The sequence below is a fragment of the Balaenoptera ricei genome, chromosome 3, assembly GCF_028023285.1.
Source record: "Balaenoptera ricei isolate mBalRic1 chromosome 3, mBalRic1.hap2, whole genome shotgun sequence".
In the NCBI taxonomy this organism is placed as follows: Eukaryota; Metazoa; Chordata; class Mammalia; order Artiodactyla; family Balaenopteridae; genus Balaenoptera; species Balaenoptera ricei.
Genome location: NC_082641.1, coordinates 173,013,207 through 173,033,016, shown reverse-complemented (window position 1 = coordinate 173,033,016; position 19,810 = coordinate 173,013,207). Strand labels below are relative to the sequence as shown.

The following is a 19,810-nucleotide window of genomic DNA, read 5'->3' as shown; positions in this document are numbered from 1 at the left end:
AATTACATTTGCAAAGTCCTTTCATAGCAGTCCCTAGACTAGCATTTGATTTAATTTTTTTTTTTTTTTTTTGGCTGCGTTGGGTCTTCGTTGCTGCCTGTGGGCTTTCTCTAGGTGCAGAGAATGGGGGCTACTCTTCGTTGCAGTGCATGGGCTTCTCATGGTGGCGGCTTCGCTTGTTGCGGAGCATGGGCTCTAGGCACGCGGGCTCAGTAGTTGCAGCACGCAGGCTTCAGTAGTTGCAGCATGTGGGCTCAGTAGTTTTGGCACACAGGTTCTAGGGCATGCGAGCTTCAGTAGTCGTAGCACGCAGGCTCAGTAGTTGCGGTTTGCGGGCTCTAGAGCACAGGCTCAGTAGTTGTGGCTTAGTTGCTCCGTGGCATGTGGGATCTTCCCGGACCAGGGATTGAACCAGTGTCCCCTGCATTGGCAGGCGGATTCTTAACCACTGCACCACCAGGGAAGTCCCAAGCATTTGACTGAATAACCAGAATTTTGCTGGGAAAGAAGGGGCAACTTTAGATTTCTGCCTGCCACAGTTTTGTAAAATGGGTCCAACAGTGCACCTACTCTTGGTACCTAATGCCTTTGTGTCCCAGCTGCTGTTTCCCTCTGGGGACCTGTGTTCAGGGGTCTGAAGATAACCCAAGACTTGGGTTCAGTGATTCGCTAAAAGGACTCAGAACTGTTTTACTAACAGTTATGGTTTATTACAGCAAAAGGATACAGATTAAAATCTGCAAAGGAAACAGGCACATGAAGCAGGGTCCAGGAGAGACCAAGAGGGAACTTCCACTCCCTTCCAGTGGAGTCACATGCACACTGCTTACTTCTCCCAGCAATGATGTGTGACAACATGTATGCAGTATTGCCAGCCACCCAAGCCCACCTGAACTTTGGTGTCTAGCGTGTTTATTGGGAGTTGGCCGTGTAACCCTGGCTGACCTTAGCTGCTCAGCCTCCAGCCCCTCTATAGGTCACACTGATACCACGTGGCTCAAGGCCCCCAGCATAAATCACATTGCTAGGACAAACTATCTGGCCTGGCCCAAGGCCCCCAGGTAAACAAAAACACTCTTATCAGGCAGGACACTCTAAGGACTTAGACATCATCTTCCAGGAGCTGGTCAAGAACCAGTCATTCCTTTGGAATATGCAGGGTTTGGACAACCCAGGCCTGCTGAGTTGTCTTTTACGGCACAGAACCCCTTCTGTGGGACTTCCCTGGTGGCGCAGTGATTAAGAATCTGCCTGCCAATGCAGGGGACACGGGTTCGAGCCCTGGTCCGGGAAGATCCCACATGCCGTGGGGCAGCTAAGCCCGTGCGCCACAGCTACTGAGCCTGTGCTCTAGAGCCCGTGCTCCGCAACAAGAGAAGCCACCACAATGAGAAGCACGTGCACCACAACAAAGAATAGCCCCCGCTCACCACAGCTAGAGAAAGCCTGCGCACAGCAACGAAGACCCAACACAGCCAAAAATAAAATAAATATATATATTTTAAAAAAGAACCCCTTCTGTGGGACTCTAGCAAGTCCAGCCTTTAGGACACTCACCAGATTCCCCACATGAGGATTTCAAGGACTCCAGGGATGTGCCTGCCATTTGGCTGTCATTGTCACTCATACCCCGGACCCTACTCAGCTCCCAGAGGGTCATGCCCCCGGCATCTCTGAGCCAGGGACCCCTCCCCGTCCTGTCTCCTCCCAAAGTTCCATGGGGCACAGCTCTGGAGTCAAGGAAGTTCAACCGAGAGCTTGGGGACAACATTTCTTTTTTTTTTTTTATAAATTTTATATATTTTTTTTTAATTTTTATTTATTTATTTATGGCTGTGTTGGGTCTTCGTTTCTGTGCAAGGGCTTTCTCTAGTTGCGGCAAGCGGGGGCCACTCTTCATCGCAGTGCGCGGGCCTCTCACTATCGCGGCCTCTCTTGTTGCGGAGCACAGGCTCCAGACACGCAGGCTCAGTAATTGTGGCTCACGGGCCCAGTTGCTCCGCGGCATATGGGATCTTCCCAGACCAGGGCTTGAACCCATGTCCCCTGCATTGGCAGGCAGATTCTCAACCGCTGCGCCACCAGGGAAGCCCCAAGGGGACAACATTTCTAACAGTGATGGCAGTCACAGCCATTTCAACAGAATCGCGTCTCAGTCCAGCTGAGAGTACAACACACTTTTTTTCGACACTGAATTTGCTTCTAAACACACTGAGTTCCTTTCCAGCAGGCAGGGGGTAACGTGGGGGAGTGGATTAACCTCAGTGATTCTTCGGATTCTTCAAAAATTGTGAGGCCCATCTTAGCTGGGAGAGAAAGAGGGCAGGTCCCTCTGCTTATCTGTCTGTGTCTCTTCTGTGTCTGTCCTTCCTCTTCTCTGTCTGTCTCTCCTTCCCACCCACCCCTCTGTTCTCTCCTCCCAGAAGAATCTCATTCTTGTCTGGGGAAAAATCCTCTGTCTTCATGTTTCTCTTTCTTCTAGACGTTGTGTCTGGATCCCTGAAACCTCCGCCAAGGGGCTTGGGCTGGGTCCCTTCATCCCCCACTGCCCTCCTGTTCCCCACCCCAACCAGAAGGTGATGAGGGCAGAGCCAGCCACCTGCCTGAATGAATGTAAACCCAGTTAACGCATCAAAATCCAAAATCCCCAGCCTCATTGACATACACACACTGCTATATTAAAAATTGATAACCAACAATATAGCACAGGGAACTCTGCTCAATATTCTGTAATAGCCTAAATGGGAAAAGAACTTGAAAAAGAATAGATACATGTATATGTATAACTGAATCACTTTGCTGTACATCTGAAACTAACACAACATTGTTAATCAACTACTCCGGGGAATTCTCTGTTGGTCCAGTGGTTAGGACTTGGCGCTCTCACTGCCAGGGCCCCGGGGTTTGATCCCTGGTTGGGGAACTAAGATCCCACAAGCCACTTGGCACGGCCCAAAAAAAAACATACTGCAATATAAAATAAAAGTTTTTTAAAAAATCCCCAGCCTCAAGCTAACGTTCTGGCTTCTGCTGAGAGCCTGCAGGGAGAGCTTTATAAACACTGTGCCGCCTGCACGCTAACAGCTGTGGACAGCAGTGGAGGGTTGTGTGCAGAAGAGACGAGGCCTCAGCCAGCCAGTAACAGAATCTCCACAGCTGTCCAGCATTCTCTGAGTCCGGGCCAGCCTGGATTCTCCTTCAGGACTCCACGTGGCTGACCAGCCAAAAGGCCACTGTCTGGCCCTTTAATACACTCAAAGCCAGGCTCTGTCTGGAGGTGGGTTCTGCAATGGCCTGGAAGGTTCTGGGGTGGCCTGGTGGGAGCTGAAGGGCTTTGACCTGCCTGCATTATCAGCTCATTGAATGAGAACATCCATGGGGCACCTGCTGTGTGCCTGGCCCTGTCCTCGGCACATGGGATGTGGCAGTGAAAGACAGACGAACCTCCGGCCCTTGTGGGGCTGCGGGGAAAGAGGCAACAAATAAACAGGCAGCGATAAATAAGTAGATATGTCACGTGTTCAAAAGCGAGAAATGTTATGGAAAAGAAAGAGCAGGGTCAGAGGTTGTGGATCCAGGTCAGGGGTTAAACCCTAAGTCAGGGGTTCTCAGCCAGGCGTAATTCTGCCCCCAGAGGACATTGGCAACGTCTGGAGACAGTTTGGGTCGTCGCAACGGGGAGAGGGCTGGTGCTCACGGTATCTGGTGTGTAGGGGCCAGGGATGCTGCTTGAATGTCTCAGAATGCACGGGACAGACCCTGCAACAGAGAAGGTTCACCAGAGGTGTGCAGAGTGATGTGGAAGAGGGGAGGACCCTTCGGGCGACAAACTCTGGGACACAACTGGTTTGTGGGGGACTGATGCCTGAATAGCAGGGAGCCCTCTGTCCCTGGGAACCCCGGTGTTAACAATTCCGTACCTGGAGGACGAGTAAACCTGAGATGCGGCCTTGAGCAGATCTCGTGACCCCAGGGGAGGGCCACCTTGAAATCCCCTAAGGATTTTCCCTTTATTTATTTATTTATTTATTTATTTATTTATTTATTTATTTATATTTTTGGCTGAGTTGGGTCTTCGTTGCTGTGCGCGGGCTTTCTCTAGTTGCGGTGAGCGGGGGCTACTCTTCGTTGCGGTGCGTGGGCTTCTCATTGTCGTGGCTTCTCTTCTTGAGGAGCACAGGCTCCAGGCATGCGAGCTTCAGTAGTTGTGGCACGTGGGCTCAGTAGTTGTGGCTTGCGGGCTCTAGAGCTCAGGCTCTGTAGTTGTGGTGCATGGGCTTAGTTGCTCCACAGCATGTGGGATCTTCCCAGGCCAGGGCTCGAAACCGTGTCCCTTGCGTTGGCAGGCAGATTCTTAACCACTGCGCCACCAGGGAAGCCCAGGATTTTCCCTTTATTTAAATGTGAACGACAATCCTGAATGCAAGATTTCCCAGTGAAGTAAAGCAGGAAGAGTCTAAGGTGGTTCTCAACTGGAGGCAGTTTTATCCACCAGGGGACACCTGGGAATGTCCGGGGACAGGCTTCGTTGTCAGGACTGGGGTAAGGGAGTGCTACTGGTAACTAGTGGGTGGAGGCCAAGGGTGCTGCTCAACATCCTGCAATGCACAGGACGGCCCCACAACCAAGAAGGATCGAGCCTCAAGTGTCGACAGTGCTGACAGGGGGAGAAACCTTGACCTTACCTAATTCAGATGCCAAGAGCAGGTATCTTAATCAGCTCAGGCCACCATAACAAAATATCAGAGACTGAGTGCATAAACAACAGAAATTTATTTCCTCACAGTTCTGGAGACTGGATGTCCAAGATCCAGATGCCAGCAGGTTTGGTTTCTCCTGAGGCCTCTCTCCTCGGCTTGCAGATGGCCGCCTTCTTGCTGTGTCCTCACATGGCCTTTCCTTTGTGCATGTGCATCCCTGGTGTCTATCTGTCTCTTCTTATAAGGACACCAGTCCTATTGAATTAGGGACCACTGTTATGACCTCATGTAACTTTAATTTCTTCCTTAAAGGCCCCATCTCCAAAGGCCGTTATACTGGGGGTTAGGGCTTCAACATGAATTTGGAAGGGGGGGACACAATTCAGTCCATAACAATAGGTATCTTCCTTTTCTCCGCTAGAAACAGGAAATATGTAAGCTGTCAGGAGAAAGTGACTTTTCACAAGAATGTCATGTTCTCTTCTTTCCCTTCCCATGTCTCTGAGAAGGAGTCACAGAGACCCCAGGCACCTCACTTAGCTACAGTGGACAAGAGACTTAGCTATTAATTCCAACTGCTTCCCTAGAGGGGAAAAAAAAAAAAAAACTGTCATAGGTTGGTGTCAAGTATGTTGAGAACCCAGCTACACAGATGATTTTCCCAAGGATCTCCTCCCAACCTGTGTCCAGGCCTGTCAATCATCCCTACACCCATGCAGCTCGGCCCCAGTGACCACAGTCCCTTGTGTCATTAGACCCTGCAACCACCAACAGCAAAAAGAGAGACCAGACCGTGGACCGTGCCCCCTAGTGGTGAGGTGGTGAACAATAGCATGAGATGATAAAGAGCAGAGAAATAAAGCAGGAAAAGGCATAGAAGGGGGGGAGGCTGTTTTAGGTTGGGAGGCAGCTAGAAGACCTCTTTGATAAAGGGTTTGGGTAGGGACCTGAAGGAGGTGAGGGAGGGAACCGCATAGATATTTGTAGAAAGAACCATCCTGGCAGAGGAAACAACCCATGCAAAGACCCTGAGGCAGGATGGTGCTTGGCGTGTTTGCTGAGCAACGAGGAGGCTGGTGTGGCTGGAACAGAGTGAGCAAGGGGGAAAGTAGAGGAGATGAGGGCGGATCATGCAGGGCCTTGTGGACTTGGGGGATCACCCTGGGTGAGGTGAGAGCCTTGAAGGGCTCTGAGCAGAGGAGGCAGGTGACTGATGCAGGTGTTCGTGGGCGCCCTCTGGTGGCTATGGGAGGATGAGGCGGACCCGGGCAGAGGCAACTGCACTCAGGTGTTCACGGGCGCCCTCTGGTGGCTGTGGGAGGAGCAAGGCGACCTGGGTAGAAGCGATTACACTGGTCCAGGCAGTTCAGCTCCCCACTGCCTCCATATCCTCACTCTGGAACAGGATCTAAGCTTGACTTGCAAAAAGGCCCTTCTGAAGGATTTTTCTCAAAATAAAGGCATCCATCTCCAGAGTCACACGGGGGAAGACGAGTGAAAGCTCCACGGAGTGCCTGGCTGATGTCTGTGCTTTGACCCACATCTGCTGAGAAGGAGAAGCTGGGCAGGGGTTCCAGAGGGAGCTCCGGGCTGGGCCCGGGAAATGGAGGAGTGGGAGAAGGAGGGACAAAGAGGGCAGATGCTGGGCGGCGAGAGGTGGACAGGGAATGGAGGCAAAGGGGGATGTTGAGGCTGTCTGGGCGGTCCAGCTATTCAGCCACAGGCCCCCGTGGGTGGTTGCTAAACACTGCAATAGTTCTCTACTGGCTGGCAGCCGGCTCCTGCCCTTCCCCTAGATCTCCTCCCATAATCCAGCAACCACAGGGTTAATATTTGGTCCAGCAAGGAGCCTTCAGGCCCTTGCTCTAGCTCTGTCATCAGTGTCCCTTCCCTACCAGCTGGTAAATGTTTAGAATAGCCCCTGTTTGGGGCTGTGAAACAGAAGTAGAAGCAGGGACCAAGCTGGTGTATCAGTTAGGATGGATGAGAATGTGCTACTGTAACAAACAGCCCCAAAGTCCTGAACCAACAAAGATTCGCTTCCCACTTCCATTATGTGGGAACTTCCGGGCTCAGCAGGGGCTTCTGTTCATCAGTCACTTAGGGACCAGGCCTGAGGGGGCAACCACTGTCCCCAACATTACCAGCCGCTGTGACAGAGGGAATGAGAACTCAGGAGGGTCCTGCACTGGCCATTTAATGCCCAAAGTGGGACCTCACTCTGCTCACACCTCATTGGCAAGAACTCGTCCCATGGCCCTGGTCAACCCCAGGGGCCAGGAAGGGCCACACTCCCGTGCACTCGGGCAGGAGGGACCAGGAATTGCTGCCAAAGAACCTTAATGACCACCATGGCTGGAGGGAGGGACCAGGGCTTGGCTCTGTCCAAGGTCAACATTCACAGGAGGGGACACTTGGTTGAGGGAGAACGTCCTCTATCAGGACTGCTCCCTGAGGCTTACCCCAGGCACCCTACAGCAGACACCATCCTAATGCTGTACATTAACTACTTTGATCTTCAGACAACGCAGTGAGGCAGGTAGTATTGCCATCATCCCCATTTTGAAGATGGGGAAACGGAGGCACAGCACAGTAGACTAACACCCAGGTCACACAGCTGGTAAGTGGGAACCAGGTTAGCCCCTCAGGAAGCTGGACTGTCCCCCACATGGTCTTTCGAAGGTCCTGGCCCTGCTGAGGACTAGACTCCTCTGGGTCAAGCCCGTAGGGCACTGGTGACCCGCTGGGAACCAGGACCCCAGAGCCTGGGTCAACAGGAGCCTCTGGCTTTGCGGCTGCCCCGGAGGCCGGCTGATGCCTCTCTGTGCCCACCCACAGGCGGAGCCGACAAACAACAGATGGACGCTGAGCTGCGGAAGGAGATGATGGCCATCTGGCCCAACCTGTCCCAGAAGACGCTGGACCTGCTGGTCACCCCTCACAAGTGTAAGAGCCAGGCCCGGCCTGGCCTCGGGCTCTGTCCCACCAGGACGGAGGGGGAGGGAAAGAGGAGGTCCAGGGACGGCAGGGCTGGTGCACACAGGGGCCCCCACCCACACTGAGCTCATCCTGTGCCCCCAGCCACGGACCTGACGGTGGGGAAGATCTATGCAGCCATGATGATCATGGAGTACTACCGACAGAGCAAGGCCAAGAAGCTGCAGGCCATGCGTGAGGAGCAGGTACGGCCCCAGCCCTGAGGGCCCTGCCCTGCTATGTCCATCGCTCCGGGGACATCCAGGCTGGGAGACAGTGGCTTCCTTGTCACCATGAGGACCAACCAGAACAGTGGGATGAGGCCAGGCTCCAAGGCAGGTCACTGAAAAGTAGGACAGTGCCAAGGAGACGTAGCCTGGATTAACTCATCTGCTCCATCAACATTTATAGGGCACCTACTGTGTGCCGGGCATGGTTCTCAGCTCCGGGGGTGCATCTGTGAGCAAAGCAGACCAGAATCCCTGTGGAGCAGACTTTCCAGTTGGGGGAATGCCAACAATGACAGATGATTAAATTACATAGCATTGCAGAAAATGCTAAGTGCCATGGGAAAAATCAGGGGCAGGGGAGGGAATGTGATTTGAAAGGGGTAGTCAGGGGAGGCCTCTCTGAGGAAGTGACATCTGAGGAAAGACTTGAAGGAAGAGGAGAGGGAGCCAAGCAGATACCTAGGGGGAGAGTGTTTCAGGCAGAGGGAACAGCCAGTGCAAAGGCCCTGAGGCAGGACCATGAGTTTGAGTTCGGGGAACAGCAAGGAAGTCGATATGGTGGAACAGAGTGTGCAAGAGGGGCAGTGGGAGGAGACAAGGGTGGGGAGGTGACAGGACAGATTATGCAGGGCCTAGTGGGCTTTGACTTTTTTTTTTTAGAAATTCATGTTCTTTTATTTATTTATTTATTTATTCATGACTGTGTTGGGTCTTCGTTTCTGTGCGAGGGCTTTCTCTAGTTGCCGTGAGCGGGAGCCACTCCTCATCGCGGTGCGCGGGCCTCTCACCATCGCAGCCTCTCTTGTTGCGGAGCACAGGCTCCAGACGCGCAGGCTCAGTAATTGTGGCTCACGGGCCCAGTTGCTCCGTGGCATGTGGGATCTTCCCAGACCAGGGCTCGAACCCGTGTCCCCTGCATTGGCAGGCAGATTCTCAACCACTGCGCCACCAGGGAAGCCCGGCTTTGACTTTTGCTCAGAGTGATATGGGAGCCATGGGGGCCCCTCAGTAGAGGAGGGAAGTGACTTCATGCAGGTGTTCACAGGTGCCCTCTAGTGGCCATGGGGGGTAAGGGCTGGAGCTGGGAGACCTGAGAGGAGGCAACTGCACTGGTCCAGGCCGGAACTGATGAGGCCGGACCAGGATGTGGGCTGTGGAGTGGTAAGAAGTGATCCAGTTATGGATGGATTTGGAAGGAAGAGTCTTGAGGACTAGCTGATGGATCAGACTTGAGTGTGTGTGCGTTTTGGGGTGGGGGGGCATGTCAAGAATGACTCCTGGGATTTCACCCCAGGGGTGGGCTAAGCATACCCTCCATAGCCTCCCCGCCGCAGCCTTGACCAGAGCCTGAGCCTGGGACGCCCTCCTCCACCTGTCCCCTGTCCCCCCTACCCTGTGCACACACACTGCTCTCTGCTTCCCCAGAACCGGACGCCTCTCATGTTCCAGCGCATGGAGCCCCCGTCTCCAACGCAGGAGGGGGGGCCCGGCCAGAATGCCCTCCCCTCCACCCAGCTGGACCCAGGAGGAGGCCTGTGAGTGTCCCTCTGGCCAGGAGGCGGGGGAACGGGGGTGCCGGTCGGGTGTGAAAGCCCCCGGAGTGCCCACCACCACCCTGGTCTCTGTGCCCCACACAGGATGGCTCACGAAAGCGGCATGAAGGAAAGCCCATCCTGGGTGACCCAGCGGGCCCAGGAGATGTTCCAGAAGACGGGCACGTGGAGCCCGGAGCGAGGACCCCCCACGGACATGCCCAATAGCCAGCCCAACTCTCAGGTGCCTCCATAACCCCCCACGCCCCCCATGGCTCCCAGGCCCGGGCAGGACAAGAAGGAGGGGTCTGGGCCCCCCCACCTGCAGCTCCGCACACACCGGGCCACCCCTGGGGTCCACGTGTCAGGCCCCGGGGCTCACCCGGCCTCGCCATCTGCCCCGCAGTCTGTGGAGATGCGAGAGATGGGCAGAGACGGCTACTCGGACAGTGAGCACTACCTCCCCATGGAGGGCCAGGCCCGGGCCGCCTCCATGCCCCGCCTCCCCGCCGAGAACCAGGTGAGGGCTTTCACCCACCGCCCTGGGGGCTGGACTTGGCCTCTGGAGTCTCTGCTTCCCCACGGAGCCCAGGGACCCAGGGCTGGGCGGGCCTCCTGCACCCTCGGCAGCAGTGTGCAGGCCCCACTGCCCCTACAGGCCACACCTGGAGCCCCTGGAGGCCCTGGTCCTCTTAGCTCCTCCTTGACAGAGGGCTGAGAGGGGGCGAGGTTGCCCTGGGGCAGGGTACCGTGGCCACCGCCAAGTGGTTTGTCTCTGCCCCGTTTGGGGGTACTTGAGGCAGGAGGAGGTGGAGGTTGCAGAGGGGGTATGGGAGGTGATGTGTCTGGCCCAGGTGAGAGCTGCAATCAAGAATATACACTCATGCACACGCACACATGCGCACACGCGCTCGCACATACACGGATGCGTGTGCTCATATACATGCACGCTCTGGGGAACTTGGCAGGTCCTAGGACCTGGTAGCGGAGTCTGGGGTGGGCCTGGGGGCAGCTGGGGTTCGTCTCTCTGTCTGGTCTCTGTGGGGGCCGCTGGGGAGGAACAGGTGTGTGTGCCTGACGTGTGCCTGTGTGTGGCTGCTTTACCCAGCTGCAGGGCTCGGGTGGGCGGGTGGTTGGAGGGAGGGGGGGGGTCCCACTGCCCCAGGCCCACGGGGACAGAGGGGCCAGAGCCAGAAGCATGGCTGGCTGCCCACCCAGCCTGAGAGGCGGGGCGGCATGTCTGACTGTGGCGGGCTGCCCGTGTGCTGTGCCGTGACATCTGCACGGGGTGGGCTGTGCTGTGCCTGGCTGGGCCAGGGTCACCCAGGGGCCTGGCCTCTGGCTGCTGGGAACTTGGGCGGGAGGCACTCAGCCTGCATGTGGCTACCCAGCCCCATCCTGACGGGCCCCCACCCCCCCACCCACCAGGACTGAGCTGCTGGGCCCCAGGAGACGGGTGGGACAAGCCAGCCGACGGCCACCCCTCCCCAAAGCTTTGAGTGTCAGCAGAGCCAAGGCTGGGGCGCATCGCATGAGGCAAAGCTCAGGGCCAGGGGCCTGCAGCCACGCCGTCCCATCTGTCGGTCTCGTGCCTTTGCCATCTGTCTGTGGTGTCTCCTGTCTGTCTCCTCTGTGCTCATGGGAGGACTGCCGGCTGGGCCTGGGGTCGCCCACACACCACCGGGGACTTTAACCTCTCACTCCCTCCCCCTTCTCCTCCCCCTCAGGTTCCTCTCCCCGACCCTGGCATCTCTTCCATCTACCACCTCTCCACTCTCCCTCTCAGCTTTTATATTTATTTCCTTCTTTCTGTTTTTTCTGTGTGCACCATCCCGTGGGGCTGTGACAGAGGAGAAGGGGCCGGCCACGTGGGAATAACCTCAGTGTATGTACCGCGCCCGCCCGCCGCCCAGCTGGGCTCCGGCCCCCTCTTCCCGCCCACCCCCCCTCGTGGGAGTCCTGTCATCTCTCCCTGTCCTCGGACCCCACCCTTTCTTTGCAGACTGCACCCCCTCCCCCTTCCCCCCCTGTGGAGCCCCATCCTCATGTGTTGTGTTCTCTGTGTGCCCCACGTGTGCCCTGGAGGAGTGACCCTGCCCCGCCCCCCTCCTCCCTCCCCCCCCACCACCCCCTTCTCTTCAGAGCCCCCAAGCCAGGGGGTCCATCGTTCCAAGAAGTCTGACCTGCAGCCCTGCCTGGCCCACTCTTTCTCAGGGGTTCTTTCCCCTAACACCACCCCTGAACCTCTGGCCCCGCAGCCCTGTGTTCCTTAAAACTCCTTCCTCGGGCAGTACCGCTGCCCCCTTAGCTGGGCCGGGCCCTGGGCAATGTCTGCCCCGTCTTCCTCCTCTCCTCTCCCAGCCACAGAGAACCCAGCTGGACCCAGTGGGTGCAGCACATGCAGGCCCCCAGGCTGCAGGCCAAGGATGAGGAGAGCAGGTCCCTCGGGGCCTCAAATGCCAGGGCAGCCCCTCAAGGGCTCCTTATGGAAGCCAGACTCAGGTGGTCAGAGGAGTCCAGGCCCAGTTGGCCAAGGAGGACAGTGAGCTGGGTGCCTGGCCCTGGGTCTGGAGGCCCGACAGCGAAGAGAGGCAGAGGCTGCTCACCCGCCCTGGCGAGCAGGCAGGGCGAGTGCCGGCCCGTGCTGCCCAGGGCCCCGGGGCTCCCAGGTGTGCCCTTGGAATGGGGGAAGCTCTGCCCTTCGGTCGGCCTGCCTGTCCCAGCAGGAGGTGGATAGAATGGGGCCTCCTGGCCAGAACCCAGGATGAGCCTGGGGGGGGTGACAGAGGAGTCCTGGAGCTCTGGTTGATCAGGACCCGAGGCCCATGGCCCCCCCCACCCCCGGGACCCCGCCCCTGGACGGTCACACCGCAGTCACTGATGGCCAATGGGGCAGGACAGACTGGGACTGCTTGGTGCCAGCCGCTGACCCCGGTCTGCCGGCCTGTCCCCCCCAGACCATCTCAGACACCAGCCCCATGAAGCGCTCGGCCTCTGTGCTGGGCCCCAAGGCCCGGCGCCTGGATGACTACTCCCTGGAGAGGGTGCCACCCGAAGAGAACCAGCGGCACCACCCGCGGCGCAGAGAGCGCAGCCATCGCGCCTCCGAGCGCTCCCTGGGCCGCTACACAGACGTGGACACAGGTGGGTCGCCCTGCACGGCCCAGGGACCGAAGGCTGTATGAGGGGACAGAGGAGGGGAGATAGGACAGAAGGCAGAGTGGGGTAGACACTGAAGGAGAAAAGACAGAAAGGCCTGGACAAGACCAAAGGGACCAAGCTGTGACAGCTGCTGCTCAGAACCTGGGGCCCGACCCCCCTCCCAACACCCACCAGGCCATCCTTGGTCCAGGGTGGTCCAGGGGAAGGTGCCCCTCTCTAGGGCCCACAGACCCCCTTGGTGGCCTCCCATGTGCACAGACCATGCCACCCCTCCCTCACAGCCATCTGTCTATCTGTCTGACCCCGTCTGGCCCAGGCTTGGGGACAGACCTGAGCATGACCACCCAGTCTGGGGACCTGCCATCAAAGGACCGAGACCAGGAGCGGGGTCGGCCCAAGGACCGGAAGCATCGGCAGCACCATCACCACCACCACCACCACCACCACCCCCCGCCCCCAGACAAGGAGCGCTACGCCCAGGAGCGGCCTGACCACGGCCGGACCCGGGCCCGGGACCAGCGCTGGTCCCGCTCACCCAGTGAGGGCCGAGAGCACATGACACACCGGCAGGTGGGTGTGGCAGGAGGTACCCCTGAGCCGAGCCCCTGGGACCCGGGAGAGGAGGGGGCCTACACCCCACAGCCACTCTGGGCAGGGTCCCCCACTGCTGCTGTGACCTCTGACCCTGTCCACCATGGAGTGGGCTCCCCAAGCCAGGGGGTTGGGCTCGGGCAGGGGTGAACACTGCCGCCTGCCACTCTGGCTCCCGACTCGGCACCCCAGCCTCCCTGCCCGCCTGCCACCCGCTCCCTGCCCGCAGCTGCTTCCTCTTTGGTTGTGGATCACGTTTTGAGTTTCTGGCCAGCGTAGTCTTTACAAACTCATGGCCACGCTGGCTGCCCCGCTGCCTTTTTGCTTTCCTTTAACCCGGCTTCCGTTTTTTTTTTTTTTTGGTTTCGATTATGATTTCTGTCCTCTGGACGCCTGTGAGTAATTTTTTAAACTTCTGCTATTTTAACCCCCAAACTTACAAAACTCCATTTCTCATTTCTCTTTTCACTTTGTTGTGTTGGTTTTCGACTTCCCCCTCCCTCCTTGTCTCTCCCACTCCCCCTCCTCCTCCTCCTCCTCCTCTTCCTGCCCTCATCCTCCCTGTGGCTGTTGCTTTTCTCCTTTTTTTTCCATTCGAATGTCCTGTGTCCCCCTCTCCTCCTCCTCCTCCCGGTCCCTCTCCTGTCCTTTGGTTTTCCTTCGGTCCTCACCCTCCCGTCCTCTGTGTCTCCTCCCATCTCCTGGTTGATTTTGGTGTATCTTTTTTTTTGATTTCCTTTGTTTCAATTTTCGTGTAGGGCAGTAGTTCCGTAAGTGGAAGCCCAGCCCCCTCAACATCTGGTACCAGCACTCCGCGGCGGGGACGCCGCCAGCTCCCCCAGACCCCCTCCACCCCCCGGCCACACGTGTCCTATTCCCCCGTGATCCGTAAGGCCGGCGGCTCGGGTCCCCCGCAGCAGCAGCAGCAGCAGCAGCCGGCGGTGCGGCCAGGCCGGGCGGCCCCCAGCGGCCCGCGGAGGTACCCGGGCCCCACGGCCGAGCCCCTGGCCGGGGAGCGGCCGCCCACGGGGGGCCACGGCAGCAGCCGCTCGCCCACGATGGAGCGGCGGGTCCCGGGCATGGCCAGGAGCGAGTCCCCCAGGGCGTGTCGCCACGGCGGGGTGCGGTGGCCGGCGTCCGGCGCGCACGCGGCCGAGGGGCCCCCGGTCCCCCGGCACCACGGTTACTACCGGGGCTCCGACTACGACGAGCCCGACGGCCTGGGCGCCGGCGGCGGCGGCGGCGGCGGGGAGGAGCCCCGGGCCGCCGCCTACGACGCGCCGCACCCCGCGCGCCACGCGTGCTCGCCCAGGACTCCCCGGGCCGCTGGCCCGGCCTGCGCCTCGCCTTCCAGGCACGGCCGGCGACTTCCCAACGGCTACTACCCGGCCCACGGACTGGCCAGGCCCCGCGGGCCGGGCTCCCGGAAAGGCCTGCACGAAACCTACAGCGAGACCGACGACGACGACTGGTGCTAAGCCCGGGCGAGGTGGCACCCGCGCCCGCCCGGCCCCCTCCCACGCACCCCACGCACACGCCCCCCCGGGGAGGAGCCGCACCGGCCGCGGGGCCACCTCGCTGCCACCTGCCCAGCACACGGGGGAGGCCCGGGAGGGCCCAGGAGAGGACCAGCTGGACGGCCCCGGCCTCTGGAGGGAGTCCCCAGGGCCGGGACACACCAGGGTGTCCCGCAAAGACCCTCAGCCGGACAAGCCGCTCCTGGGCAGCTACTGCGCCCCCCACCCAGCCCCGACCCCCCACGACGGGGTCCCTCGGGGGCAGACAAACCACACAGCCAAGGGATTCGAATTAACTCAGCCATTTTTGGAGAACCTTGGGGAAAATGGAAATTTCAAAAAAACATTTTTAAAAGAAAAACGGGGAGAAAAAAATTGCTTCTATTGATGAGTTTTATCATCTCAACTGAATCTTTCCTTTCCCTGGTGAACACGAGCTGGTGGCCCGTGTGTGGTGAGAAGCCGGAAGCGAAGAGGAAACCCAGCGTCCCACACAGACCTCCACCAGACACACTCATACCCCACACACGTTCTCAGACACACACAGGAGTGCTTGCTGGTTATACCAAACCCTACTATAACTGCCTGCAGAAATCAATTTAAAAAAATAAACAATTTTAAAAGGACAAAAAAAATTAATGATTGAGAAAAGAAGCATTTTTTTCTGACATTTGGTCCTGCTTGAAATAACAAAAGAAAAAAGAAAAAAAAAAAAAAAACACCACCGATTTCCTTTGCTTCTTTTTTCCTTTTTCCTACCTTGTTTGAAAACTGTGGGCTTGGGACTGTGAATTATTGCATGACATTCAAAAAGAAAAAAAAATAATAAAAAAAAGTTGAATCAAAGGGCTTCTGGATTGGAATGGTCTTTATATCCTCTGCAAAGTACTCCCCAGGTCTCTTTGGGGAAACTATGGAAGGAGGCGCTTTGAAAATGGCTAAGGATGAGAAAGCTGTAACTCTCCAGCCAGCACCCTTTGCAAGAAAGTTAAAGCCAAAGACACTGACCAGCCCATGCCTCTACCCGCAGCCCTCCGGGGGTTCCACAGTCTGCCTGCTGCTGCTTCTGCGGGCCAGGTTGTACCTAAAGCAACCATCCTGGATGATAAACCTTCCTGGATGACCATCCTACACGATCTGGCACGTGAGGCCCCAGGGAGTATGTGTGAGACCCAACATATTAGCAAAACTCCTATTGGAAGCACCCTGGAGGAGGTACCTGGAAACCCAGCTCAGACACCCTGTGCCCAGAGAGTTTTCCCCCAGTGGGAGGTGAGCCCTTCCTGAGGCCTCTGGCACTCCCACCCCACCTACCTGCACCCAAGAAGCTGCTTCTGATGGGCTCCACCCCAAGCTGTATCCCATTTCACAGACTTTCTTGAGATGCCCCTAAGTTACCTGCAGTCACTGGGGAATCCTAGAGATCAGAGTTCAGAGCAGCCCATAGGTGGCAGAAGATGGTCATGGCCAGTTCAAAGTGAAGGCAGCATATCAGAGGTACAGGTGGGGATGGGCTTCTTACGAGGGGATTGACAGTCTGCCCTCCCTCCACCTTCAGCCCCACCCAACATGTCTTTCCATCGGGCCACAATGCACCTGCTGGGACAGTCCCACTCCAGGCTTCCAGAAGCTGGCCCCAAAGATGAAGGTGGTAGAGGACCCCCCCCACCCCACTGCCCCCACCCCCAGGGCCTCACATCCCTGCCTGTTCTGTGAATGCTTCTGTGAATATAGTCGATAGCCACAGAACTGTAGTTAGTAAAACTAGGAGGTCCAGAGAGCTGTGTTGATTCAGGTGAGCAAAAGGCCAGTTATACCCCGTGTTCAAGTTGAGGTGAAAGGCCTTTCTTTGGTCTGAAAAGGCAGCTCCCGCTTCTCCCAAGAAAGGGCTTCAGAGAATCCCGGAAAACCTGCAGATGAGGAGAGAGGGATCGTTCTCAAGGAACATTGGGGTACCAGAAGAAGGGGTACCAAGCCGCTGGCTGTGTGACCTTAAGAAAATGACTTAACCTCTCTGTGCCTCTGTTTTTCCCATCTGTAAGCGGGAACTAGTAATAGAACTGTTTGTGACGATTAAATGCATTATTCTACATCAGTCATCAGCAAACTTTTTATTTTTTTTTTTTATTTTTTATTTTTTTAATTTATTTATTTATTTATTTATTTATGGCTGTGTTGGGTCTTCGTTTCTGTGCGAGGGCTTTCTCTAGTTGCGGCGAGCGGGGGCCACTCTTCATCGCGGTGCGCGGGCGTCTCACTATCGCGGCCTCTCGTTGTGGGGCACAGGCTCCAGACGCGCAGGCTCAGTAGTTGTGGCTCACGGGCCCAGCCGCTCCGCGGCATGTGGGATCCTCCCAGACCAGGGCTCGAACCCGCGTCCCCCGCATTGGCAGGCAGACTCTCAACCACTGCGCCACCAGGGAAGCCCAAACTTTTTATTTTGAAGGAACAGAGAGTAAATATTTTCAACTTTGTTGCCCAAATGGCCTCTGTCTCAACTCTTCAACTCTGACGTTGCACCAGGAAAGCAGCCTTATGTTAATGGGTGGGTGTGGCTGTGTTCCAATAAAACTTTATTTATAAAAACAGGCATAGGACTGGATTGGACCACTCTTCTGCATCAGCAGTTCTCAAATGTTTCGGTCTCAGCACCCCTTTCTTTTCTTCTTCTTTTTTTTTTTTTTTTCTTTTTTGGCTGCGTTCTTCGTTGCTGCGTGTGGGCTTTCTCTAGTTGCTGCAAGCGGGGGCTACTCTTTGTTGGCGTGCACGGGCTTCTCATTGCGGTGGCTTCTCTTGTTGTGGAGCACGGGGCCCTAGAGCGCGGGTTTCAGTAGTTGCGGTGAACGGGCCTAGTTGCTCCGCGGCATGTGGGATCTTCCCAGACCAGGGATCGAACCCAGGTCCCCTGCATTGGCAGGCAGATCCTTAAGCACTGTGCCACCAGGAAAGTCCAGCACCCCTTTCCATTCTTTAAAAAATATGTTGAGGATCCCAAAGCGCATCTGTTTATATGGGTTATAGCTACCGATATTTGCCATTTAGAAATTAAAACTGAGACTTTTTAAACTATTTATTAGCTTTTTTTTTTTTTACATCTTTATTAGAGTATAATTGCTTTACAATGTTGTGTTAGTTTCTGCTGTACAACAAAGTGAATCAGCTATATGTATACATATATCCCCATATCCCCTCCCTCCTGAGCCTCTCTCCCACCCTCCCTATCTCACCCCCTTAGGTCGTCACAAAGCATCGAGCTGATCTCCCTGTGCTATGCTGCTGCTTCCCACTAGCAATCCATTTTACATTTGGTAGTGTATATATGTCAATGCAACTCTCTCACTTCGTCCCAGCTTCCCCTTCCCCCCAGTGTCCTCAAGTCCATTCTCTACGCCTGCGTCTTTATTCCTGCCCTGCCACTGTGTTCATCAGTACCGTTTTTTTTAGATTCCATATGTATGCGTTAACATATGATATTTGTTTTTCTCTTTCTGACTTACTTCACTCTGTATAACAGACTCTAGGTCCATCCACCTCATTACAAATAACTCAATTTCATTCCTTTTTATGGCTGAGTAATATTCCATTGTATATATGTGCCACATCTTCTTTATCCATTCATCTTATTTATTAGCTTTTAAATTACAATCAACAATAAACCTACTAATGATAACGAATAACATTTTTAATGAAAAATAATCACATTCAAAACAAAAACATTCCATAAAAAGAGAGGCATTGTTTTACATGTTTGCCTCGCATTAATGTCGGCTGAACAGAAAGCAGCTGGATTCTCATATCTGATTCTGCATTCCACCTGTTGCAATAGCCAGTCTCCCCTGAAAACTCCACCATACACATGTGAGAGAATGAAAGTGATAGAGGCAAAGGACATCTTAATATTATAAAAATAGTTCATGGGAATTCCCTGGCAGTCCACTGATTAGGACTCCACACTTCCACTGCAGGGGGCATGGGTTTGATCCCTGGTCGGGGAACTAAGATCCCGCATGCTGTGGGGCACAGCCAAAAATAATAATAATTCAGCCTGATGGGCCCCCCTGGAAGGGTCTCAGTAACCCCCAAGTTTCTGGACCCCTCTGAGAACTGCTGTTCTCAGAACAAATGATATCTGGCCCATAGTAAGTGATTTTTTGCTATGGCCATTATTACCATAGCATCAAAGCAGAAAGTTCCAAAAGGACTTGCTCCAGACCCCAAGCCTTGAGCTGAACTCGGGTAGAGGAGGCTGAGGGACTCCAAATGGCAGGACAGGCAGAGCTCCCCCTATGATAATGGCACCTAAGAAGAGACCAGTGGAATAAGAAACTAAAGAGGGTTTTAGCTTCCTAACCAGGCAGCTTGCCCAGTCACAACTCCCGCAGACTTCTAGACCAGCTGCCTGCCCAAGGCAAGGCTGGCCTCTGGCAAAGGTTCCCCTCCTGTGGTGCTGGGGCAATTCAGGAACAGGTAGATGCATGCAATTCCCTCAGGAGCCAGGGAAGCTGCAGCCACCTGAACACCAGGGAATGAGACCCACTGCCCGAGCCCCCCACAGCTCTGGACCCAAAGGGCAAGACTCTGGCTGAGTGCTGGGAGGCTGAACCTCAGGCGTCCACAGCCCACACATTTAGGCTGGAGCGAGTGTAAGTTGCCCAGGAGACACAAAGTGGGGGAATTAGAGGATGAAGAGGCAGAGTGGGGCTTAGGCTGTGGTCTCACATCCCTTTCGTCCCTGATCTGAGCTGCATCCTATGGAAGGCTGAAGAAGGGGCAAGGAAACAGAAACTCTGAGAGCAAGGTATGCCGTACAAATGCCCTGGGCAGCTCCCTTCATGGGGCATAGAGATCCAAAAAATCCAGGCTCCATTTCAGATGTGTCCTTGGGGCTTCAAGGAATCACTGCCCCTTCCTTACAATCCACAGCCTCCAATTGCTACCTGAGCCTCAAGTCCTGTCTGTAAAATGGGGACCCACTACTGTGTCAAGGAGGCAAAACTTTTCCTCTACCTCCTTAGATTCAGTGACTAGGGTCTGTGAATTAAACCAACAAATGACAGATTAATGGAAGAAAAAGTACACAATTTTTATTAATATTTACATGC

General features: G+C 55.7%; 1 protein-coding gene across 1 annotated transcript in view; it reads left to right on the top strand.

The window, feature by feature from the left end:
• CACNA1A (calcium voltage-gated channel subunit alpha1 A) overlaps positions 1-15,503 on the top strand; it is a 236,845-nt gene extending 221,342 nt beyond the window's left edge. The window contains exons 39-46 of the mRNA XM_059918274.1: positions 7,539-7,646; positions 7,782-7,882; positions 9,332-9,441; positions 9,544-9,682; positions 9,845-9,958; positions 12,396-12,582; positions 12,917-13,170; positions 13,950-15,503. Coding sequence (XP_059774257.1) covers positions 7,539-7,646; positions 7,782-7,882; positions 9,332-9,441; positions 9,544-9,682; positions 9,845-9,958; positions 12,396-12,582; positions 12,917-13,170; positions 13,950-14,669 — 1,733 coding nt within the window. The 3' untranslated portion in view covers positions 14,670-15,503. The remainder of the gene's footprint in view (positions 1-7,538; positions 7,647-7,781; positions 7,883-9,331; positions 9,442-9,543; positions 9,683-9,844; positions 9,959-12,395; positions 12,583-12,916; positions 13,171-13,949) is intronic.
• Positions 15,504-19,810: the final 4,307 nt, after the last annotated feature.